General features: G+C 43.7%; 1 protein-coding gene across 10 annotated transcripts in view; it reads left to right on the forward strand.

Annotated features, from left to right (window-relative positions):
- LOC139531972 (voltage-dependent L-type calcium channel subunit beta-2-like) overlaps positions 1-27,119 on the forward strand; it is a 101,856-nt gene that overhangs the window by 45,459 nt on the left and 29,278 nt on the right. For 6 of the 10 annotated variants that reach the window (XM_071329023.1, XM_071329025.1, XM_071329028.1 and 3 more), the window contains one exon: positions 17,873-17,992. In XM_071329023.1, the coding sequence (XP_071185124.1) occupies positions 17,873-17,992 (120 nt within the window). Of the gene's footprint in view, positions 1-924; positions 1,230-14,984; positions 15,721-17,872; positions 17,993-27,119 lie in introns of those variants that run through there. The other 4 variants (XM_071329026.1, XM_071329033.1, XM_071329032.1 and 1 more) reach the window with 3 other exon arrangements.

The following is a 27,119-nucleotide window of genomic DNA, read 5'->3' on the forward strand; positions in this document are numbered from 1 at the left end:
CAGAATTGACACCTACATTTGCTTATGGTTTAAAGGAGAAAGTCTTTGCTCTAGATCCTACTCCCTGAGGTCTTCTGTGACCCTGTAGTGTAGTCTAACTCATATGGACTCTATTTGTGACGGTTGCTCCAGCCTTTTGCCCCGCTTCACACGCAGTGACACAGCGGGGGTTGGTGTTCTCACGCTTTAACACATCATTTCACGTTTGACCCCGTTTCTGCTACATGAGCGCTGAGATGATATTATCACAATTTCAAAGACACAGAAGCACACATTGCACCGAACGCACTCAGGGGGCCTCTGATGTGTAATTATGAAAAGATGGTCTCCCAAAAGCATCTTGAGGCTAAATTCACCGTTAGAACCATAAGATGCTTTTGGGAAACCGGGCCATGGTCGTTTGAAGTTAGATGACTTCTATCACAGTAACCACTACAGTCACCCAGCGGACCCCAATAAACTGAATGAAGAATGTTCAAAGTACGTGTATCCGTTTTTGTGGCCTATTGGGCATTGATCAAGCCTCTGTACGTAATCTGCGTATGGCATATTTTCAACATAGTAAAGATAATTATTTCCTGAACTTTGGTTTTAAGAACATGTGTTGGGCTTCTATGTACAGTAAGTTTGAGTCTTTACCCTTCCTCTCCTCAAAGTGTAACCTCTTCAAGGCATAGCCGAACACATGTAAACTCTCAGGATCACACACTCACACAGAAATTAAAAGCTGCTGCAGCTGCTTTTGGTGGATTCTGGAATTTTCAGGCCTGCCCTGTTGGCCAGAGTTCTTACTTCCTAACTGGCTATGTGTGTTTGTTCAGGCTATGTATGTGTGTGTGGGAGGGGTTTGGGGGGGGGGTCTTGTTTTTGGGGGCTGGAGAACGGTCGCAGCTCACTGAAGGAGTGTTTTCCCAGCGTGGGAAAGAAGAGGCTCGTCTCTCTTTCAGCCGGTATAGGACAGGACTGGGCCATACAAGGGCTGAAACTCCCAATGCCAAACTCCAAACTTCAAACTTTTTGTGGGTTACTTTACTGTAGTCTATGTAGTTTCAGTGTGTTTTACTGAAAGGAGCCAAGGAGTGCTGTAGTAGTAGGAGTTCTCTGTGCTGGGACTGGGAGGAGATGGGCAGTAGCTGAGGAATATTTCTCCCGGACCGGGCAGAGCAGGGGCAAGAGCAGAGCCGGGTAGGGCAGATATGTATCTCTCGGGCAGTGAGGAGTCTGACGTGGTGAGTAAACATACTTAGCCTACACATTCTGAAGCTATCTATCTGTATGCTGCACAGATTCAGCAGTCGTTATCTCATTCTCTCTTGTTCTTTCTCACTCTCCGCTCTGAACAATGGAGAAGAGTTCTGGAATCTTGAAGAATTTTGTTTTTACACCAAATTCCAAAGGGCATAATCTTGGGCTTCCTATTTTGTCTCCTTAGAACTTTTCCTGGAAGTCAGTGTGTTGCTCGAGAGTGCCGCGGCTCTGGCTCTTATGTAGCCTGCCTACAGGGGTAATTTTAGGGGTAGCGGATTATTTGGGCATCTTGTCTGAATTTGCGACTCGAGGTTACTAGCCTGAAGTGGAAAGCTGCGACAGTTGTTAACGGCTCATGTGACGTTAGGAAAATAAACACCTGGGACATGAGAAATGCCTGGTCCTCTGGTTACAGAGACTGTTTAGTTAGTGAACACATAGCATTTACAAGGCCCACTTTCTTTAGCCATGGCTATTCAGAACTCGTTTTTTTTCTCTGCCTTTGCTTATCTGCCTCTGTCCGACTGTAAAGATCTTTATATCATATTACTTCTGACTCAAGGCTATTTATTTGATGGAGGCTATGAAAGCAACATCATTTGATTTAAAACATGAACTGACCATTTCAAGGTTTACTACATAGTTTTCTGTGCATTTTTTTTTACACTCTAGTTCATTTAGCTATCTCTTTCTTTGAACCCCTTAAAGGGATACTTCGGGATTTGCTGATTTTTGGTAATATTCTACTTACCCAGAGTCAGACAAACTCGTGGATACCAGTTTTATGTCTCTGCATGCAGTTTGAAGGAAGTTGAAGGTAGCATATCGTTAGCTTAGCGCTATTGCTGAAAGTCAATGGGCAGGTACTAGCCAGCTCCTGTCAAAAGCAGGGAAGTAGACCTTTTAACTACTCTAAAGCTGAGTGACTAGCACTTTGTACTCTAAGTATTCTTTACAAGTATGTATTCACTCATAATATTTTCATTATAGTTGTTTTTAAAGCATTCCTTTTTTCTTTTTTCCCCACCAAACTATGCATTTCAGTCAACCGCTGTGACATTGGGCACATTGGATGCAAGAATAGGTTGTACGGTACTGTAAACACAGTAGGCCAGCTGAGACAGCAGGACAGCGGCAGTTTTGAACGAGTTCGCTAGATATCAAGTAAGCAAACTGTGGGAAGAGTACAACAACAGGCTGTCATTGCAACAATTAAAATCACTGTAGTTATCGTAAAACTACTACTACAATCACAGTGCAGTTGTCACAAAACTACCACTAACCGGTCCCGAACATCATCATAAAGGAAGAAATGTGAATTAAACAAATACCTAATGCAACAATGCTGTACAGTTAGGAGGAGATATGCACCTTTAAATGTATTTGTCACGGATAAAAAGCGCTCCGCACGTCATCCTTTGTCAATAGTAAAAAAATAAAAAAAAGACAGGAAAGCGACAGCAGCAAAATCATTTATGGCAATACTTTATTAAGATGTTAAATGAGAAGGTTGTGAAATGCTAACTTTGCGAGGTGTAATTGAGCTACAGTGGCAGTACAGGTGCAATGCTGAAAGGGAGGCACTGTGAGACCCAACCCGTTGCTGGCAGCAGTTGCCCTAATGGAATATCTATAACCAGACTACAAGATGTCGAAAAACCTTGATGGCCCGAAGGAAGAAATTGTTCAATGATTGATCTGTAAGTAGTCCTACAAAGCGCAAGCTCTCAAATACCAGACGTGGTGCAACAGATTGTTGGACTTCTATGAATGCGCTGCATACATCACTGCAACTACACATGGCACTGATGAGAAGTGGGACATGAAGTCCCATGTACTACAGAGAACTGAGAACATTAAAGAGAGGCACACATCAGAAAACCTAAAACTGCAAATCAGTTAAGAACATATTCTTATTTACAATGACGGCCCACCCCGGCAACACTGGGCCAATTGAACCAGAGACTACAGTGACACCTCTTGCACTGAGATGCAGTGCCTTAGACCGCTGCACCACTCAGGAGCCATTAACGAGGTGAGCGTGTCTGGTGGGGTTTCTACTAGATAAAATGTGTGGAAATGTAGGGTTAGGCATAAGGTTAGCAGTGTGGTTTATAACCACATTTTAAGAAAATGAATTGTAGAAATAGGCAGGGTAAATGACTTTGTAGGCTGTGGTAACTAGTGACGACCATCTGGTAGGTAGACAGGTCTGCGGTAGATTGAACTGCATTGCCCCTTAGAGGTCATATGCAGGACCATATCTGAAATGTGAATTCACGTCATTTTCATTAAATGGCAGTTTAAACGTTAAGAACATTTGTCACATCCCTAATGTAAGTGTGTGTATGCGTGTGTGTGCTGTGTGTATGTGTGTGTGTGTGTGTGTGTGTGTGTGTGTGTGTGTGTGTGTGTGTGTGTGTGTGTGTGTGTGTGTGTGTGTGTGTGTGTGTGTGTGTGTGTGTGAACGAGAGCATCCTAAATGGCACCCTATTCCCTATTTGGTGCACTACTTTTTACCAGAGTCCCATGGGCTCACTATAAAGGTACTGGAGTGCCATTTGGGGTGCAAACATTATCTTCTTCACACCTTATTAACTCTGCCCATGTGAAAGGTTGGCCTTAAAGTGGAACTGACAGCGTTTTAACTACTTTGCCGATATGAAACAAAGGGACAATCAGAATATCAGTCAAAAGTAGGTTCTATTTGACTCAAAATTCCATGAAACTCGACCAAAACAATGGAAACGCGTGGTGGGAAAGATCCTGAATCTCCTCATTGCCCCCCAGCAAAATGATCCTATATTTAGGCTGTTGTTTATATATGTATTTCACACCATGTTGAGGTGAAAATCTGTGTATAAAGCGTGTATGGATGTCAACCTCAATACATGTTCATGTCATCGTCACCAATCAACTTTGACTACCACCACTGATTTCTGTATGGTAGCTATGCTATCAGCTTATACGAATGGGAGTCATCATTTAGCAGTTACTTCTTCTAAACCTGAAAATTGACAACTTCTAGATGTTATGCATTGAAACTGGCAAATATATCTAAAAAGGGGCTTTATGCCGCATTCAAAACAACTGGGAACTAGGAACTCTGAAATCTCCGACTTCCGAATTCAATGTGTTCAAGAATACTGGGAACTCGGTAAAAACTAGCGCCGACTGGGATTTTTTGGGTAACGGTCATCCTACTCGGAATTCCAAGTCAGAAACTCGGGCATCTTTCTTGAGGTCCGGCTTTCCAACCTGAAGATCACTGATGTCATGAAACATTTTTTAGTACCTGGTTGTCTTGAAAGCACCTCAAGTATTCACATTGTGGGCCTGTTACAATTCCTCAATCATGACATATTTTATGAACACAATATTTTGGACAAAAACTGACAAATGTCAAAGTCTGGGAATGTCAGTACAATCAAACTATCCAGGGCAATGATTACAAGTCAGTCATAACGTGGCCAATAGGTTAGCTTATATATTTATTTACCTATTTATTTTGCTAGCTTAAAAGCACAGAACTTATGTTGGACGAGTGCGTGAGCGGCTGACTTTTTCACCCTATATCTTTTTACGGTGGCTACAGAAATGTAGGTCATGTGTCATTTGGTTAGCAAGCAAGAAATGTGAATCACTTCGCTAGCTAGCTATGCTGAACTTGAATGACTGTTATCCACAGTTAGCATATGGGGCTCCCGAGTGGCGTAGCGGTGTAAGGCACTGCATCTCAGTGGAGTCACTACAGACCCTGGTACGATTCCAGGCTGAATCACAACTGGCTGTGATTGGGAGACCCATAGGGCAGGGCACAATTGGCCTAGTGTCGTCCTGGTTAGGGTTTGGCCAGGGTAGGTCGTCATTGTAAATAAGAATTTATTCTTATCTGACTTGCCTAATTTAAAAAAAGAACAAAATAATAATATCTCTTAGTTGTCAGTCAAATGTATTTGCCATCAATCAACTGGGCAGGCAGCAAGGGGATTAGGACAATCAGACATTGGCAGGCACGCTGCAGAAGCGTGAGCAGGCTACTATTCAGTGCAATTTTGACAGCCAACTACAAGTTTTTTTTAAGTTTGAGAAGGTTTACCTACTGTTCCCTCGTTAGATTTTAGCTCACCTTGCTCTGGCTAATATTAGTTGTTGATATGTATAGACACCTGTTCACCCACGACTGCGTGGCCAAACACGACTCCAACAACATCATTAAATTTGCTGACGACACAACAGTGGGAGGCCTGGTTACCGACAACGATGAGACAGCCTATAGGGAGGAGGTCAGAGACCTTGGCAGTGTGGTGCCAGGACAACAACCTCTCCCTCAATGTGAGCAAGACAAAGGAGCTGATCGTGGACTACAGGAAAAGGCGGGCCGAACAGGCCCCCATTAACATCGACAGGGCTGTAGTGGACCGGGTCGAGAGTTTCAAGTTCCTTGGTGTCCACATCCCCAACAAACTATCATGGTCCAAACACACCAAGACAGTCGTGAAGAGGGCACAGCAACACCTTTTCCCATCAGGAGACTGAAAAGATTTGGCATGGGTCCCCAGATCCTCAAAAAGTTCTACAGCTGCACCATGGAGAGCATCCTGACTGGTTGCATCACTGCCTGGTATGGCAACTGCTTGGCGCTACAGAGGGTAGTGTGTACAGCCCAGTACACCACTGGGGCCAAGCTTCCTGACATCCAGGACCTATATACTAGGCGTGTCATAGGAAAGCCCCAAAAATTGTCAGACTCCAGTCACCCAAGTCATAGACTATTCTCTCTGCTACCGCACAGCAAGCGGTACCGCCAAGTCTAGGACCAAAAGGCTCCTAAACAGCTTCTACCCCCAAGCCATAAGACTGCTGAACAATTAAACAAATGGCCACCCGGACTATTTACATTAACCCCCCATTTGTTTTTACACTGCTGCACTCGCTGTTTATTATCTATGCATACCTACATGTACAAATTACCTCGACTAACCTGTACGCCCACACATTGACTTGGTACCCCCTGTATATAGCTTCGTTATTGTTATTTTATTGTGTTACTTTTTATTATTTTTTACTGTAGTTTATTTGGTAAATATTTTCTTAACTCTTTCTTGAACTGCATTGTTGGTTAAGGTAAGTAAGCATTTCACGGTAAGGTCTACACTTGTTGTGTTCGGCGCAAGTGACAAATAAAGTTTGATTTGATAGCCTACCTGTTCATGGTGGTTTGATCAATAGGACTGTGAAGTTCCCAATTGTAAAAGGAGTCTAGTGGTATTTCCAGTTGAAGTCGGAAGTTTTCTGGAATGTTCCAAGCTGTTTAAAGCCACAGTCAACTTAGTATATGTGAACTTCTGACCCACTGGCATTGTGATACAGTGAATTATAAGTAAAATAATCTGTCTGTAAACAATTGTTGGAAAAAGTACTTGTGTCATCACAAAGTAGATGTCCTAACCAACTTGCCAAAACTATAGTTTGTTAACAAGACATTTGTGGAGTGGTTGAAAAACGAGTTTTAATGACTCCAACCTAAGTGTATGTAAACTTCCGACTTCAACTGTACATATTTGTAGAAATCCATTCAGGTATATTTTGTGGGTTTTGGCGAATGTTTTCCAAGGATCTAAAGTCACACTGTTGCTACTGCCTGTAAACACACAGTCCAGTTCAAAGTGAATGATGGCAGGCCCATGTGCCAAATGGCTTATTTGCATATAGGCCTACTGTAGCTCTGATAGTCTATGGCACACTGGTCTGTGTAGAGTCCAGTCCTGGATAAGACTGACACGTTTTGATTAGGTTTTATTTACTGCAGTGTCTATTAATTGTCCAAACGCACGGCTGCCTTCCCACTCTGTATTGCTATAGAATTTTCACAAATGCCTGAAAGTTTGAAAATGTGAAAATGGCTATATTTAAGTGCTCGCTTGTCAGAAAATGTGAAGAAAGGTGTTATATTCTTCCTCGGGGTGTAAATGAACAGATTTGACAACGATTTCATGTTTCTAAAACGCTGTCAGTTCCACTTTAAAGGGCTTTACTGACACTGGATCATCGTTAGAAATTTGCGGTCTCTCGTCTCTCTCTCCCTCCCTCCCTGTTCCCATGTCACTCGCTCACACTCACAGTAGCCTAGACACACAGCACTGCCCCTGCTCTCTACCTCCTCTCCCTCACGCTTTGTCAGCTCTGGGTAATAAAGTAGCATAAAAATGTACTTTTCTGTTGCTTCCCTCACTTGGATCGGACCGGGTTTGGATCCGACCAGGTCTATACGGAACGGGTGTAGTTGTCCTCGGTCCGTTCGGAATGGGTCTCTATATTGTAAAAGTTATTTAGGCATATCGGGTCTGGATAGGAAAGCCCAGGTCCATTTCGGAACCTTTTGAATCCGTGAAGTCCTCTAGCATGTCCATCTGTCTGTCTGTGTGTGTGGATATCTCTGTGTCTGTATCAGTCTGTCCTTATGAGTCTGTGACTGTGTCTGTGACACTGTGTGTCTGTGACAGATGCTGTTGTCTATCTCCTTGCTCCCCAGTTGACTAGATTGGGGTGTGAGAGAGAGCTGGAGACAGACAGCCCAGCAAACCGGGAATGTTCCCAGGACATTAGCTAACATTCCCATTAAGTTCTAGTTAGGATTTTATCTAACATTAGGATGATAACATCCAAAAAACATTCAAATAATGTTTTTGAAAACAAAATGTGTTATTTGTGTTATTTGTTCTCCTAACATTTACCAAATTGTTCTGCACAACATCTGTAACAACCACCACAGAACATTCCACTAAGGTTCCTATGAGGTTTCCAGGTAATGTAATAACAAAATGTGTTCTGGGAACGTTTTTGCAAAATCTGGCAAATGTTTTATACAAACATTGTATAATCATCAGCACACTTTTGGGGCAACCTAATCAATGTTCTCGGAACATTCACAGAACCAATTTTGGTTTGCTGGGAGACCTGACCAGCTGTCTCCTCCCAATCGTCTGCTGTTTGCTGTTCCAGTCCTACTAGCCTGCAAATACCAATGACACACATACTGACACATGTATAGAAATACTTTTTATTTGTATTTATGCACATGGGTGGGACAGAAGAGAGGGATATCGCATAGAAAGCGAGTGGCAGAACAGGGGATAAAACCGTTGCGTCCGTGGGGAAGGTGCGGTCTGGGGATGCTAGCACTACCTCTAGACAAGCCCCCCCCCCCCAGCACATCTATACTCTGTTTACAAAGCTGGTTTCAAAGTATCTGTATGATTTTATCATGGACAGGTCTTTGCAGTTCTTACTGTAACAGGAGGTAGATGTGCTCTGGAGTTTTGTATCAACGTATTGATCTGAGTGACAGCCACAGAGCCAATCTCTATGTGCTTGTGTACGTCCGTGTGTGCGCCAGTCAGTTTGTGTGTGCGCGTGTCCGTCCTTGTGTGTGCGTGTGTGTAATCTGTCTGACTCAGCCGGTTGAGGACACATCTCTGTAAATGAAATGTAAAGTGACTGGTTCCTATTTCCTGACGCCTTAAGTGACAGAGAGCAGACTATAGTAGTTCTGATATGGACACGTATTACATTGCAGGGTTGTTCCTAAACAGTACACACAACACAACTGACTGCGGAGGAGCAGAATGACCCTTGACAGCGGTACAGAGTGTAATTCACACGGAGTCCAGACTGCTAGGACACACACTCACAGTACTGGCAGTCGTGTTAATGGGTCTGGTGTTCTGGCATTGTCTGTTGCTGCAGATATTAAGATGGACAGGGATGGACTGGGACCAGAAAACAGCTCATATTTTTTTTCTCGACGCCCCAATTATTATCCAAATAAAGATCATTCTGCACAAAAACCCAAGTGTAGCCACTGGGCTAAATATGGACCAGCCATCTGGCATTTGCCCAAACTACCTTATGGCCAATTTGTTTCTGGGTTGGAGCTAAAAGTCTCACCAGACAGTCCTCTCATAACCAGCCTGGTGCTCATCAATCATCCACAGACACCGCCTGCCTCCTACACCCAGCTCCTGACACGATATTAACGATGCAATCACAATGAACGAGCGCAGCACACCCCCCATGGCACTCTTCATAACCATATTCCATGAATCAAACCACATTCCTTCATCAGCTCCCTGCCTATTAAGGTGGATTGATTATTGCCTCTATGGTGCCTCTAGTGTTGTGTTACTGCATGGTCCCTCCTCTCTCTTTTCAAAGCAGTGTGCTCCTAAGCAACCCCTCCCCCTGGCTTTTAACCATCCCTTTAACCCTATGTAGTGCACTGCTTTTGACTGGAGTCCTATGTGCTACATAGGGACTAGGGTGCCATTTGAGACACAGCCCTGCTCCCTAGGACAGTGTGGTTTGATTGACAGCCGGAGTGTCCATCACCTCAATGGGATGATGCACTTATCTAACGCACAGAGGAAGACACTTGGCATGTGGAATGCTGGGTAAACACTTTCCCTTGTTCGTCCCGGTTCCCCCTCGAGTGTCACCTTGACGTCCACGCAGCCAATCCTGCTCCCCGCTTGGCTCCCCACGCCAGAGAAGCCATTACTTCAGTACCCGACCTGCGCACTCACACTCGGACACAGATATGGAAACACGTGCGCATGTAGGAATGCACGCACACTCATTCATTCATTCATTCTAGCAATCTCTATCTTACACACTCCCCTTTTCTTTTTTTCTCCTCTTTATCTCTCATTTTCTCTCCCTCTCTTTCTCTTTCTCTCTCTCACACACACACACTTCCTCTCTGTTTCCATTCTTCATTCATCAGTTGGAGTGGGAAGCAGTGACAGTAGTCAAACACGTGCTCTAACAGAACATCTCTTGTCATGTCTCGCTTTGTGTGCTATTGTCTTTACGCAGTGGAAGAAGACAGTAGTCATAGTGTAATCTATGGGACGATGATTTAATAGACTTTCTGTTGCTGTGAAGGATGTGACATTGACAGGCAGGTGGCTATAACGCAGCAGCCTCTTGTTCCAGCTTAGAATGAACACAGCAACTGTCACAAACCAACCACAGGCTCACTGTGGTGTGCGTCCCAAATGGCATCCTATTCCCTGTATAGTGCACTACTTTTGGTATCTGGTCAAGAGTAGTACACTGTACAGAGTGTTCCTGAATGTCCACACTTGGGTTGTTCCACCAATTTGTTGCCTTTTGAGAAGTGTAACTTGGTCAAAAAAACATTAGATTGCACCAAATGTAAACATTCTGTCATAAAGAGAACATGTACAACTTCATAAAAAACACGTTTTCCCATCTCAAGAGGTTAAAGTGGTAATATGTAACTTTTTGGGCGACCATACCAAATTCACATAGAAATATGATTTATAGATCTATCATTCTACTTGCTTCTACTTGAAGCAAGTCTAAGAAGTGATAGATCTGTTCTATGTGCGCTATTTCTATGCTTCCCGTTCTTAAGTTTAGTTTTTGCGTCTTTTACTTTCGGTTTTGTACACCAGCTTCAAACAGCTGAAACAACATTTTGGGTTATGTAAAATATATTTCACAGCGGTGTAGATGGTAAATTGGTTCTCTACTATCTTATTTTGTCACATAAACTGAACTTAGGCGAACTATTAGAGTGTTATCAACCAGGAAATGGTGAAGCGATTTCTGCATAGTGCAACTTTGAATGAATAAAAAAATACTATAAAGTGCCAAATAAAGTAACAGGGTTGACCATAACAAGGTTGATGACTTAATCTTAAATCAGCCATAAAGCCCCTTGTGATAGGGGGAATGTAAGCATGTTATGTGCAACAGATGGGGCAATTGAATGCAAGCTTAAAAAAATATGAAATTGTTGAAACGTTTCAGTTTTTTACCACAGAACACCAGGAACATTTCCAATAATAGTAGAACCAGCTCACCTGCTTTTACTATTAAATGTTCGGTGTTTCTTTTGAAAATAATATTTCAAAAGGAATAGTTTCACCATATTAAAATGAGAATTCAGTTCACGTAACAGGGTTGACCTTAAAACGAGAGACAAGTGGAATTGAATCACATGAAATAAATAATGATCTTCAGAAATGACTTTGTCAAAGCATAAAAGCATACAATGATGGTTAAAACTTGGAGAAATGTTGGGATAACTAAGTGGGTTAAAGTCTTCCTATAAGTCACAGAGGGTGCACGGAGTGTCAAAAATGCTGAATTCTGGCACTTTTGCAAGTCTTTATTCATATTGAAAGTCTGATTGAATTTTCCATGTGGTCTATATTAAAGGGCACTTCATTTGGTTTAACAGGCTTTTAAAATTGATATTGGGGCACAATTTCTACTTAAAGTATCAAAGGGATGTAAAAGGCACTAATTTAGTCTGTTGCTAGAGATTAGAAAACCACAATCTAAGAAATCTGATAATATGGACCAGAAAAAGTTATGAGAAAGTCATCTTCATAGTACTGCTTCTAAGAATAGGATTTACTGTAACCATAGTTAGAATTATATTTATATTGCCTGCATCTAATTCAACCTTTGCAAACTCTGTTATTGGCAGGAAGGTTACAAAATTGCTCCAATAAAATCAGTGCATTGTTAGATTCCCACAGTGACACATTATTCATAACATATTCATGAGCAGAAAATGTCACTTCTGCTCTTCTCTTTCTGAGGAATACCGGGAAGGCTAGATAGTCACTGACTATCCCGCTAGAGAGAAGAGGAGAAGGCAGAGGGCAGGGCTGCGATGGGAGGGTGATATAATGTGGAGAGAGAGAGAGAGAGAGAGAGAGAGAGAGGGAAAGTGGGAGAGAGAGAGAGTTAGCAGAGGGTCTGGGAAGGGGGACGCAGAAGATAGGGGCTGGTGTGGGGAGGGGTGAACAAGGAGTGATGCACCATGAACAATCTGCCATACTGAGTCTCCGGTAGACTAGAGAGCATTTCAGCTTGTTATGTCATCATTAATTCATTCATCAAACACCTGCATGACCACAACCTTCCATCTCAACAATTTTTACGCTGCAAATACACCTTTTAGAATAACCCCTATTGTCCAGGTAATCGCTACCACTGCTTATAACATATATATTTTTTTTAAACAATAGGCGATTTCCCCAGTGATGTGTGTAGGCCCTCTACTGAAGGGAATGCTGACATTGACCTGGGACATTGCCCTGTGACAGCCCTGTATAGCCACCCGGCCGTTCGATGATTGTAATTAGCCTTAGTGATTTGTGGCGTTCTAATGCGTTGACCGCCTATGCGACCGCGGCATGTAGCGACTGTTTGTGGTTTCGCAGGCAGAGCAGCCCAGAGGGATCAATAAATCCGTTACAGCAGACCACAGGAGCACTGCCGTCCCACACACACCACACGCATGCACATGCACGCGTGCGAACAAAAACAAACTCTCCACCCACCCCATCTCTCCCATCCCTCTCGCCCTCTCTCTCCAAAGGGTGACCATAGTGAGCTCATCCCTGTCTGCCTCTTTTCTTTGTTCTCTATATTCTGTTCATCTCAGTGTGGGAGTGGGACCTCGGGTCAGCCGTGTCATGCAGCCAGAGGCTCTCTCGGTCAGACTGAGTCCATGTCAACCTCTCTCACTGCCCACTGTGCCCAGTGTTCACAGACATACATAAGCCTGGACATAAGCCTGGGTGCCCACTGCTCTGGGCAGTGGGCACCCAGCTCCACATGGGAAACATCTGTGCCACGCTCTGGAGGGTAGCGACAACTCCCGTCACTCTAGCCCCCCCCCCCCCCCCATCAGACAATGTTCAAGCCACGTGTGACACATGATACCCTGGTTTTAAGGTTCCTTCACCCAATAGGCACCAGCTATACCATCGGTAGAGGCTTTCACAGCACTACTGCCTGCTAGTATTTTCATGGGACCTACAGTATCTCACTTGAGGTGCAGTATAGTTAGGTAACTGGATACCACATTCTTTATATGTTTTCCTCCACTGTTTACTAGTAATAATAAGGCCATCTGAAGCAGCCTCTTGTTCTTGACATCGGCAATGCTCATTGTCAAGCCAGACATTGGCATGACAATGACTGACAAGGAGTTGGCATGTTGGCACAAACAGGCTGTCACTCAGACTACATTTGAAGGAGGTATTCCATAGAGCCGGCCTGTTTGTAACGGACGTTGTCAGAGTACATCATACTTGCATAGTCATTCCAATCCGTCTCTGTCCAAAATCTGACTGTGACAATTGCCTCCCATGTTAGAGTAATTGGTCTTAACGAGCTAAAATTATATTATTCTCCCGCAGCCTTTGTTTTCATGTAGGACGCAGCTAAATCAGTGTGTCATCTTCAACACAGGTTCGTCCCCAATGGCACCCTATTCAGTGCACTACGGGCCCCGGTTGAAAGTAGTGCACTTAATAGGGAACAGGGTGCTATTTGAGACGCAGCCTAGAGCTGGTTGAGACGACCTCTGTGTGGGTAGAACTATGGGATTGATTGGTTATGAAATGCTGGGCTGATTAGCGTGTCATATCTTTTGATGTACAGTTAGCGGTTAGCGTCTCCTAGGGGAATGACTGCTAGCCATTAGCTAAACCATCTACATCTTTTTACAATTTAGCAGACGCTCTTATCCAGAGCGACTTACAGTAGCAATTACTGTAGCAATCGACAGATTTTTCACCTAGTCAGCTCGGGATTCGAACCAGGAACCTTTTGATTAACAGCCCAATGCTCTTAACCGGTAGGCAACCTGCCACCCAGTGCTGACCTGAGTTGTGGGGACCACTGACCTCCTCCTGACCTGTGCCGGCCTCACCAAAGGTCACGCAGGGTAACCCAGCTCTGAAATGGAGAAACAGACCTGTTAGTCCTGGATCAGCTTTCACTGCCCCAGACCCTGCCTCAACCAGTAACCATTAGCAGTCTCATGCCATACTAGAAAAAGGACATGTCCTGCAGAAGAATGTGTGCTCGCTTGTCTCGAAGTATTTATGGTAGTGAAAGTTGTGTGTGGGGGGTATTCATATGTAGTGAATCACCGGGGATCCTCTGCGCTTGGCTTTAGCTACAGTAACTCTGAAAGCTAAGAATCACTATCACTAAGATCAGAGTGTTGTACTGTGCAGCTTGGAACATCTATTTTAGGTCTCTCTCTACTCTCTCTCTCTCTCTCTCTGTTTCCACCTCTTTCCCCTGGTGGCACAGGAGAGGCTCTTGACATGGAAGTGTGTGCATATGTATGTGCTTTGCGACGCAAGTGAGTGCGTAGAGTAGGGACGCACCGGGCATCCTCGTCACCTCCCTGGAGGGGGAGAGGCACGGCGCTGAACTCTGGACTGACGATCATCACAGGACCAGAGTGTGTGTGGGTGCTTGCGTGCAGGTGTGTGTGTGTGTGTGTACTAATATCTGTGCAACATTTACATGTTTACATGTATGCCTATAGATCCATGCATAGTTTTACAAACATGGCACACACACACACACACACACACACACACACACACACACACACACACACACACACACACACACACACACACACACACACACACACACACACACACACACACACACACACACACACACACACACACACACACACACACACAAACAAACCCTCTGTACTGGGCAGCATTAATCACAGTGGAGACAGCGGAACAGATGGAGCGACTGTGAGGAGGAACAGGAGAAAACGAAAGAACAAGCAAAGAGGAGAAGGGGTGGGGGAGTGATACGAAAGGGAGGCAGAGAGAGAGGGGGGGGGTGAGTTAGACAGAACCACAGAGGTAGAAATAGAGCTCAAGAAATCCGGTGAGAGAGAGAGCGAGAAAAAGCGCGGGATATATACATTGACAGGCTGAGGAGAGCTGAGATTGCATGCAGCAGGCACCACCTGAGTAGCAGCAGCAGCAGCAACATTAGCATTCTCACACTGATCATCCAGGCAGGCGTTCTCTTATCTGTCCTCGAGGAAGGAGCATGGCAGCCCAGCCTGTGTAGGACAGACGACAGGGCTGGGGCTGGAGCTGCCGGAGCTGGGGCTGGGGGGGAGTGAGGCATGAGAAGCAGGGGAAGAGGAGCAGCATCCGGCCGCCCAGTTCACACTGGCAGGCAGCCTCAGCGCCTGCAGCCTGAGCAGCTAGACGAGGCTAGAGGAGACTGGAGGGAGGACAGGCAGCTGCTGAGATTATCCACCGGTTCCATGGCTCATGTGGACATCGCAGCAGCAGCAGCAAAGGTAGAACTAGCTGTCGCTGCAGCGTTAGGGATAGCCTTAACAGCAAAGGTATTGGCAGTCACACCTAAGGTATCCCTAACATAGGTAGCTTTATTAACAGCAAAGGTAGCCATACCTGTGGAGGTCTTTTGCAGGGATAGCAGTCCGGGTACCTGTAGTCGTAGCAGGGATACGTAACAGTGGCTTAGGACACTGAATGACCGGTGTGGCTGATGAAGGCCACCTGGATTAGGCTGCTGAAAAGAGCCAAGGGAGGTCGCAACAAGAGCTCCGATGACTGTGTAAGCTGATTATTCATACATGCTTACTTGTGTGTGTGTGCGTACGTGATTGTGCTCGCGTGTGTGTTTTGTGCGCCCGCGCATGTAAAAGTGTGTGTACATCATCGTATTTACCTGTGCCTACCTGTATAAGGGTCAGAGGGTGGTATTGTCAGGGTGATAGAGTTGTCATGCTGCGACGATGATGATGAGGGGTAGTGGGTTGTCTGTCACCACTGTCACAGTCCTCATTATGCACCCATTCTCTGACCCGCTGTGCTGTAACTCTCTGGGTCAGACCCTTGCCTTAGTCTGGACATGATGGAATGATGGAATTGGATTGAACAATGGATTGAACAACGTCAGTCACATGTAAAGGACACAGGGATACATGAGCTGGTTTGGTGTGGTTATAGGTTATAGCTGGGATGTGTCACAAATGGCACCCTATGGGGCCCTTTTCAAAAGCAGTGCACTATATTGGGAATAGGGTGCCATTTATGACACAGGCCTAGTCTATAGACAATGTGATGGTGATGAGATGCAGTGTACTGTATAGAGTATTAAGAGTATTTTCAGGTAGGGTTTAACCTATGAGGGAAGAGACGGATATCGGAAGCATTAAGGATAGTGCATAAAGCATAAGCAGTGTTATTTATAGAAGGTGTCTCAGGTACAAGGCAGAGACGTGGATAGTTCATGAGCAGTGCCTCGTCTATTATGCAGGAGAAGAATAGAAAGTGTTTAGGATGAATGTTTCAAGTGTGATAAAGTAGGATCCTCTTTGTATATGGGATGGTTGGGTTAGTTTTAATCAGCCTGGTAGAGTGTGATGTTCATTATCATTATTATTCAAAAAGTCCAAAGAGTCTGACAATAAACATAACAGGGCTATAAACATACTGGGCTGCATGCGTGCATGTGTGCGCGCGCGTGTGTGTGCCAGTGTGTCCTTGTCTGTGTGTGAGGAAGAGAGAGAAACAGAAAGATCGTGGTCCTGAACGTGTGTACCTGTGTATGCCCATCTGTTTCTGTTATTTAAGTGTGTGTGTGTGTGTGTGTGTGTGTGTGTGTGTGTGTGTGTGTGTGTGTGTGTGTGTGTGTGTGTGTGTGTGTGTGTGTGTGTGCACCCAGGAGATATAGAATGTGTGTCAGGTGGTCAGGGGCTTCATGTGTGTGAGCCTGATTGTTTATATGGCTGAAGCTACAGCCTTTACCACACACACATGCTGGGGCCCACAGTTACCAGAGGCCCGTACGTCTCTCTTATAGAGCATGGGAGACAAACTCACAGCTCCAGTCAATGAAGCAAAAGATTTAGTCCTGTTACCCTGTAGCGCTACTCTTTAGTCTCTTTTTGTCTCTCCGACCGAAGTGGTGGTGAATGAAAGGACCGACTGAAGGCTGCGTCCCAAACGGTGCCCTCTCCCCTTGATAGTGCACTACTCTTGTAGTTACTGATGTAGCCTGAGGCTTTGTGAGATGGTGGGTGTCCTGCTGCTTTCTGAGAAGCAGGGGAGTGTCCACTTGAAACACATCCACTTAGCTTTTGTGATTTCTCCCTGCCTCTCCTCCCCTGGGTTTGAATATCGTTTGATTTAGATGCGTGTGGCTGTTCACTAAGTTCACTAACTGGGCTCCGACGCTCTCTGAGGATTCTTTGTACCCCTGGTTTTGGTCATTACTATGTTTGCGGACTCTTTTTTTCTAGTTGGTTGTATTTGACTGAACTGTCTTCACGAACCGTCTCCAAAGATAGGACTTGTGCTTGAATTTCAGTTAGACCTGGCATGTCTCACTGCTGAACAAGGTGTCATGGTGTGTATATGTGCTGTATGTTGATGTGTGTCCGGTGAGTGTGAGTCTGAAGAGTTGTTGACGTCTGAAAAGTGGTCCAGGGTTTCCCAAACGCGGTCCTCAAGGCCCCAAGGCGGGTACATTTTGGTTTTTAGCCGAGCACTACACAGCTGATAATCCACTAATCATCACGCTTGGATCATTTGGATCAAAACTAAGCATGCACCTCTTGGGATCCCGAGGACCGAGTTTGGGAAATGATGAGTTAGTCTGTTGTGTGATGTTGAGGTCTGAAGAGTTCGTCTGTTGGTTGAGGTCTCAAGAGTTCATCGGTTACGCAATCGCTCATTAATGTGTGCTTCCCTCTACTCTGCAGGGTTCGGCGGACTCCTACACCAGCCGTCCATCAGACTCCGATGTGTCCTTGGAGGAGGATAAGGAGGCCGTGCGACGAGAGGCAGAGCGGCAGGCTCAGGCACAGCTGGAGAAGGCCAAGGTACTGTACTGACACTCATACTGACCACTCTGTCCAGCAGTCAGCTGTGGATCTCCCTTTCTTTAGCCATACCGTCTCGTTTTCTCTCTCTCTCATACCCTCTCTCTCTGGATCTTGTATGGTGGATCATAACTATGCAGATGAAAAAGGCCTTTTTTTGATCAGGATCGGCTTATGCTGCTTAATGAGCTTTGCGGTAGTCTCACATTACTCTCCTGGTTCCATTGGCGTTTTTACTGGTCAGGTCACATGGTCAGGGAAACTCAGGGCCCTAGGTCCACCGTCAATAACCCATCCTTGTTTGAGGGATGATAGGGTGTCACATCAGTGCCCTATCCGGTTAGGGTAGTCTGACTCTCAGGCTAGGGAGAGGGACCTCTGGCTCTACTATTACCATTGTGCTACATCCCAAATGGCACCCTATTCCCTACACTCTTAGAACCAAAGGTGCTATCTATAACCTAAAATAGTTATTCAGCTGTCCCCATAGGATAACCCTTTGAATAACAATTTTTGGTTCAAGGTAGAACCCTTTTGGTTCCATGTAAAACCCTTTCCACAGAGGGTTCTACCTGGAACCAAAAAGGGTTCTACCTGGAACCAAAAAGGTTTATCCTATGGGGACAGCCAAAGAACCCTTTTGGAACCCTTTTTTCTATGAGTGTATGTAGTGACCAGGTCAAGAAAAAAGTAGTGGAGTCTATAGGGAATAGGGTGCCATTTGTGATACATGCATGGTATGTATTGGGGTTGTTTGCAGCCATGGCATAAGGGGATAAATAAATCACACTCTTACAAAAAAAAATTCCAAAGGGGTACTTCAGCTGTCCCCATAGCAGAAACCTTTTTTGGTTCCAGGTAAAACCATTTTTTGTTCCAGGTAGAACCATTTTCGGTTCCATGTAGAATCCTTTCCACAGAGGGTTCTACATGGAACCCAAAACAGTTATACTTGGAACCATAGGAGTCTACCTGGAACCAACAAGGGTTCTTCTTCTAGATCGGTTCTAGATGTCTGACAGATATGGGTGACTTAGAGAGGACAGACTGTGTGTTCCACAACATGCTGTCTAAGCGCAACAGCTTTGTCATAGGGAACAATCAGTCCATTCTACAGTACATACAGTACAGCATAGGGTTACAAAACTACGCTAACTTTCCCAAAATTCCCAGGACAAAGCAACATGGTGGTTGAACGTTGTGTTAGACACAGAAACACAGTAGGTGTAGACTTTACCATGAAATGCTTGCTTAGGAACCCTTCCCAATGATACAGAGTGAAAAAAAAATTGGCACGAGGAATAAAATAATATTAAGCTATATACAGGAAGTACCAGTACCAGATTAATTTGCAGGAGTACGGGGTACAATATATCCGGTAGATATGTACATAGTGGTGTAGTGGTGCCTGGAGAAGTAGGTATGCTTACATTTTTACCAACATTTTCCAAAAGGCACCCGCTGTGAAACATTCTATGAGAAACAGTGACATACACTCTGAACAGGGATGGGCAAAAATGACAAAATACAGTTAGAAAATACAGATACAAAATACAATTTTAAATCAATGTATCAAAATAAACTATAAAATGTTTGTATTTTGTAATGCATTTAATTAAAATACAAAAATGCATTTGCAAGTAGCTGGCCCAAACAGCAACAACATTCTCAGTAACGGTTACCAAAGAAAACGTATTATTTGCTATGATTGTGATATGTTGTTAGTTAACTACCTTAGTTGAGCAAGATTTTCAAGCAGATTTAAGTGAAAACTGTAACTCAGCCACTCAGGAACATTCACTGTCTCCATGGTAAGCAACTCCAGTGTAGATTTGGCCTTGTGTTTTAGGTTATTGTCTTGCTTAAAAATGTATTCATTTCCCAGTGTCTGGTGGAAAGCAGACTGAATCTGGTTTTCCTCTAGGATTTTACCTGTGCTTAGCTCCATTCCTTAATTTTTTATCCTGAAAAACTCCCCAGTACTTGACAATTACAGGCATACCCATAACATGATACATTATGCTTGAAAATATGGAGAGTGGTAGTCAGTAATGTGTTGTATTGGATTTTCCCCATAACATAACAAAAAAATATTGCTTTGCCGCATTTTTTGCAGTATTACTTTAGTGTCTTGTTGTAAACAGGATGCATGTTTTGGAATATGTTTTATTCTGTACAGGTTTCCTTCTTTTCACTCTGTTAATTAGGTTAGTATTGTGGAGGAACTACAAAGTTGTTGATCCCTCCTCAGACTTTTCCTATCACAGCCGCTAAGGTCGATATCCGCGCCCCCCCGGAAATCAAATTAGCATAATATAAAAATCCCCATAAAAATCTGTCAGTTTAAGGTAGCGATACTGTATGTTGCACTTCCGCATCTGCGGTGAAAGAGCTAGAGCAGTGTTTGTCAGACCATCTGCCAACTTCTGTCTTGAGTGTCCGAACAGTTACACACCCCTATGTGGAAAGGTGGGAATCTCACGAACACGCACTTATCGGTTGTTTTGCTCTAGGATGCCCACAGGCCTCACAAGACTCTTCTTAAGGTCCTCCAGTACCATTTTTTTTATGGAGTACTCTATATATGGAGACGGTTTAGCGCCAAAAATAAGGGGCTAAGTACATGTTTAAAAAAACAAACAAATGTTTCCTGATCTTTATTATATCTCTCAGATATAGGATATACACTTCAGAACAAACGTCCTTTTTATTTTATGGGGGAACTATCTATTGTTCTATGTATGGAACTTGTTATTCAATGCGTTTGTATGGTTGTAATAGCAGTAAGGCTCAAAAAAGTATTGATTAAAAAAAATATATATATATATTACAATTCAAAATCAAATAGCAACGTGATCCTTGGTATGACCTTCTTAAAACAATTCCATATAGCTTAGTAGAATCCCCCTTCCCCTGCTTAGACAGGGCTTACTCTTATGGGTTTTAATCTCTGTAACTGTTTTAAAGTTATTATTGGCCTCAGGGTGAAATCCCTGAGTAGTTTCCTTCCTCTCCGGAAACTGAGTTAGGAAGGACACCTGTTTCTTTGTAGTGACTGGGTGTATTGATAAACCATCAAAAGTGCAATTAATAACGTCACCATGCTCATTCAATGTCTGTTTTTTCTTTACCCATCTACCAATAGGTGCCCTTCTTTGCGAGGCATGGGATAATCTCCCTGGTCTTTATGGTTGAATCTGTGTTTGAAATTCACTGCTGGACTGAGGGACTACAGATAATATTATGGGTGGGGTACAGAGATGAGGTAGTCATTCAACAATCATGTTAAACACTATTATTGCACACAGAGAGAGTTCATGCAATTTATTATGTGACTTGTTAAACACATTGTTACTCCTTAACGTATTTAGGCTCTTGCCATGACAAAGGGGTTGAATACTTATTGACTCAAGACATTTCAGCTTTTCATTTTTTATAAATGTGTCAGAATTTCAGGAAAAACATTTCAAATTTGATGTTATATGGTATTGTGTGTAGGTCAGTGACCAAAAATCCTAATACAATCTGTTTTAAATTTGGGTTGTAACAACCAATTTGTGGAAAAAGTCAAGGGGTGTGAATACTTTCTGAAGGCACTGTATGTACAGTACCAGTCAAAAGTTTGGACACACCTACTCATTCAAGGGTTTTTCTCTTAAAAAAAAAAATGATTTTCTACATTGTAGAATAATATTGAAGACATCAAAACTATGAAATAACACATCATGTACAGTGGCTTGTGAAAGTATTCACCCCCATTGGCATTTTTCCTATTATATTGCCTTACAACCTGGAATTAAAAATATAAAAAAATTGGGGGGGAGGGGGGGGGGGGGTTATTTACACAACATGCCTACCACTTTGAAGATGCAAATAATTTTTCTTGTGAAACAAACAAGAAGTAAGACAAGAAAACTGAACTTGAGCGTGCATTACTATTAATCCCCCCCCACCCCCCCCCCCGAAGTCAATACTTTGTACAGCCACCTTTTCCAGCAATTACAGCTGAAAGTCTCTTGGGGTAAGTCTCTAAGCTTGGCACATCGAGCCACTGGGATTTTTGCCCATTCTTCAAGGCAAAACTGCTCCAGCTCCTTCAAGTTGGATGGGTTCCGTTGGTGTACAGCAATCTTTAAGTCATACCACAGATTCTCAATTGGATTGAGGTCTGGGCTTTGACTAGGCCATTCCAAGACATGTAAATGTTTCCCCTTAAACCACGCAAGTGTTGCTTTAGCAGTATGCTTAGGGTCATTGTCCTGCTGGAAGGTGAACCTCTGTCCCAGTCTCAAATCTCTGGAAGACTGAAACAGGTTTCCCTCAAGCGCCATTCATCATTCCTTCAATTCTGACCAGTTTCCCAGTCCCTGACGATGAAAAACCTCCTCACAGCATGATGCTGCCACCACCATGCTTCACTGTGGAGATGATGTTCTCGGGGTGATGAGAGATTTTAGGGTTTGTGCCAGACATAGCATTTTCCTTGATGGCCAAAAGGCTACATTTTTGTCTCATCTGACCAGAATAGCTTATTCCATATGTTTGGGGAGTCTCCCACATGCCTTTTGGCGAACACCAAACGTGTTTGCTTAAATTTTAAAAAAGCGATGCCTTTTTTTCTGGCCACTCTTCCGTAAAGGCCAACTCTGTGGAGTGTACAGCTTAAAGTGGTCCTATGGACAGATACTCCAATCTCCGCTGTGGAGCTTTGCAGCTCTTTCAGGGTTTATCTTTGGTCTCTTTGATGCCTCTCTGATTAATGCCCTCCTTTCCTGGTCCGTGAGTTTTGGTGGGCGGCCCTCTCTTGGCGGGTTTGTTGTGGTGTCATATTCTTTCCATTTTTTAATAATGGATTTAATGGTGGTCCGTGGGATGTTAAAAGTTTCAGATATTTTTTTATACCTCAACCCTGATCTGTACTTCTCCAAAACGTTGTCCCTGACCTGTTTGGAGAGCTCCTTGGTCTTCATGGTGCCACTTGCTTGGTGGTGCCCCTTTCTTAGTGGTGTGGCAGACTGGGGCCTTTCAGAACAGGTATGCTGAGATCATGTGACACTTAAATAAAGTCCACCTGTGTGCAATCTAACTAATTATGTGACTTCTGAAGGTAAATGGTTGCACCAGATCTTATTTAGGGGCTTCATAGCAAGGGGGTGATTACATATACACGCACCACTTTTCTTTTTTCTTCTTCTTTTTTTCCCTTTTCTTTTTAAAAATCATTTCACTTCACCAATTTGGACTATTTTGTGTATGTTCATTACATGAAATCCATGCATCAAAATGGGAAAAACACCAAGGGGGATGAATACTTTTGCAAGGCACTGTAGTAAGCAAAAAAGTGTTAAAAAATCGAAATATATTTTAGATTTTTCAAAGTAGCCACCCTTTGCCTTGATGACAGCTTTGTACACTCTTGGCATTCTCTCAACCAGCTTCACTTGGAATGCTTTTCCACAGTTTTGAAGGAGTTCCCACATATGCTGAGCACTTGTTGGCTGTTTTTCCTTCACTCTGCAGTCCAACTCATTCCAAACCATCTTAAATGGGTTGAGGTCGGGTGATTGTGGAGGCCAGGTCATTTGATGCAGCACTACATCACTCTCCTTCCTGGTCAAATAGCCCTTACACAGCCTGGAGGTGTGTTGGGTCATTGTCCAGTTGAAATACAAATGATAGCCCCACTAAGCACAAACAAGATGGGATGGCGTATCGCTGCAGAATGCTGTGGTAGCCATGCTGGTGTGCCTTGAAATCAAAATAAATCACTGAAAGTGTCATCCAGAAAATCGATTTGGCATGGATTCCCAGCTGCACCATCGAGAGCATCGTGACCGGTTGCATCACTGCCTGGTATGGCAACTGCTCGGCATCTGACCATAAGGCACTACAGAGGGTAGTGCATACGGCCCAGTACATCACTGGGGCCAAGCTTCCTGACATCCAGGACCTATATACTAGGCTTTGTCAGAGCAAGGCCCAAAAAATTGTCAAAGACCCCAGTCACACAAGTTATAGACTGTTTTCTCTGCTACCTCACTGCAAGTCGTACCGGAGCGCCATGTCTAGGACCAAGAGGCTCCTTAACAGCTTCTACCCCCAAGCCATAAGTCTGCTGAAGAATTAATCAAATGGCCACCCAGACTATTTACATTGACCCCCCCCCTCCCCTTTTTTTTTTACACTGCTGCTACTCGCTGTTTATTATCTATGCATAGTCACTTTACAAATGACCTCGACTAACCTGTACCCCAGCACATTGACTCGGTACCGGTAACCCCTGTATTTAGCCTCGTTATTGTTATGTAATTTTTTTAATTTTCACTTCAGTTTATTTATTAAATATTTTCTTAACTCTATTTCTTGAACTGCATTGTTAGTTAAGGGCTTGTAAGTAAGCATTTCACGGTAACACCTGTTGTATTCGGCGCATGTGACATATAACATTTGATTTGATTTAGTGTGTGCGAATAAGTGTGTATATAGTCTATATATAGTCTTGTGAGTGTGCATAGAGTCAATGCAAGATGGGGTCAATGCAGATAGTCCGGGTAACCATTTAATTAACTATTTAACAGTCTTATGGCTTTTGTATTTCATTTTATTATGGCTTGCTTACGTTCCAAATGGCAACCTATTCCCTTTAGTGCACTTGACCAGACCCCAATAGGGCACATAGACTCTATTACCTCTGTACAGTAAGTGTTTACTGTATATAACGTATTAACGGTGCGCTAGGCAGGTGCTTGTGAATTACCGTCTTATAAACCATTACTGTCACTGAGATTGCACTTCCCCTGACCCGAGCCCTCTCTCTCTCTTCTCTCTTTCTCTTTCTCTCTTCTCTCTCTCTCTCTTTTCGGCGAGATGCCAGATCATTGAGCAGCTATTTTTACAGCTCGTCTATCATGTAAAGTGGCTGGGGTAATCCATGCCAGGTTATCTGCTAGCGACTTATCTTTTTAATTAGTGAGCAAGAAGGGGCTCTCTCTGTGAAACATCCGGCTATATGCTGGCCTGATTGCCTCTTTACATGCAGACCGACCAGGGCTACGTCACAAATGGCACCCTATTCCCTCAGTAGTGTACTTTTTTTTTAACCAGAGCCCTACACTCTTAGAAAATAGGTTTCCAAAAGGGTCCTTCGGCTGTCACCATAGGAGAACCCTTTTTGGTTCCATGTCAAACCCTCTGTGGAAATGGTTCTACCTGGAACCAAAAGGGGTTCTACCTGGAATCAACAAGGGTTCTTCAAAGGGTTCTCTTATGGGGACAGACGAAGAACCCTTTTTGGTTCTAGATAGCACTTTTTCTCTAAGAGTGTAGAGTACCCTATGGGCCCTGGTCAAAAGTAGTGCACTACACAGACAGGTTGGCTGACAACATCACGAAAATGAACGTTCAGAAATCTAGCAGCATTGACAAGAAGCTGCCATGTGGCTCAAATTCTAATATGCTAATATGGCTCAAATTCGCTAGCTAGCTAATCAACAAGTGTAATGATGTATTTGAGAGACAACAAGTGCTCATTGTGGAATTGTATTTATACTGAACAAAAATATAAACGCAACATGCAACCATTTCAAAGTTGACCTATTCTATTAGTCCGCTTGTTGTTCTGTGCGAGAAAGAATAACTTTAAAAAGCATTGAGTCAGATGCAACAGATCGGAACGTTTAGCTTAAAATGTTGATAAACTATTAGTCCATCACATTATAGCTGCGTAGCAATGCGCTCACGACAGTAGGCTACGCGCGAATGTTCGTTCCATAATGTAATTAGCGGAAAACACAGTTGTCAAAAGCCCACTGCACATGCGAGCGGTTTCATGTGACAGAGATCAAATTTACTTTAGAAATGTAGAAATAGGGGAGATCTAAAGATGCAACAACTAGAATGGGTTGCACATATGACTAGGATTGTGCCTTTGGCTACTGGACAATAAAATAAAGTTGATTTGAAAACCAATAGAACATCAGAGAAATAGGCTACTGGCTTCAATGTCATATGAAACCCTGGTGCGTGCTTGCATGTGTGTGTGTGTGTGTGTGTGTGCGCGTCTTTGTTTGTTTGTGTTTAGTCGTAGCCCAGATCTGGGCAGTACACGCGAAGCGAGCCAGAGTTAAATGGAGATAGGCTGTGTCTCCCTGAGGCCACTGGTCTCTCACATCAGTATCCCCTTACGGGCCCTTGAGCCCCTCTGTCTGACCGCACAGCTTTAATCAACTCTACAGGCTTCTCCTCCTATGGCAGTGTCTCCTAGCTCAAATCACACTCACCACTGACAACAAACTAGCACTGTCTGCCCTCCTTTCCTCTTATCACCTCAGAGCAATACCAAGGAGTCAGAGATACACTGGAGTTAACAAAACAGAGAAAAACAGCGAGAGAGAGAGAGAGTGACAGAGGGGAAGAGAGATATATACAGTAGATATAGATAGAGAGGGGGGAGAGAGAAAAGAGAAAGGGCTCTGGTTAAAAGTAGTGTACTATATAGGGAATAGGATTCCATTTCAGACACAACCCCAGATTCAAACCAAGACAGACCTCTCGTTTCCCCTGTAAAAATAGCCTCAACAATCAATCACTGTCACCCAATTATGTTCGATATGAATGTAAAATATTCAAATGTCTGGACTTTAGAGAGCTGTCCTCATTATCTATTTCATTATGCATGGGCAGTGCTGAAATGGCCATATGGCTCTGCTCATTTATAGAATAAAAAATCTCCAGCTGGATTGATGAAGGTTAAGGGGACCTTACCACGGCGCATAAAAACACATTTTACGGGCTCGCACTTCAGAGCTAGCACACTGTACTCGCTCTGCTCGCAATAAGGCTTTACATTCGACTTCGGAACAATCCGGAACATTTGCTCGAGGTGAAACAATACGAGAATCTTGATTTATGGTCCTAGATCCACTGTGGCCTGCTAATGCAAGGACGATGCCAGATTACAAATGACAAGGCAGGCAACACGCAGGGCAGGCATCTTATAATGATGGCAGTACCGTTAGAGAGAAGGCTTCACGATATTAGTTCATGAAATATGCACAAAATTGAGTGGTATTAAGAGAGAGAAAGAGAGGGGAGGGTTGGAGAGGACCCTGTGGTGTTATTTGGCCAT

Source organism: Salvelinus alpinus, chromosome 10 (assembly GCF_045679555.1).
Source record: "Salvelinus alpinus chromosome 10, SLU_Salpinus.1, whole genome shotgun sequence".
NCBI classification, from domain to species: domain Eukaryota; kingdom Metazoa; phylum Chordata; class Actinopteri; order Salmoniformes; family Salmonidae; genus Salvelinus; species Salvelinus alpinus.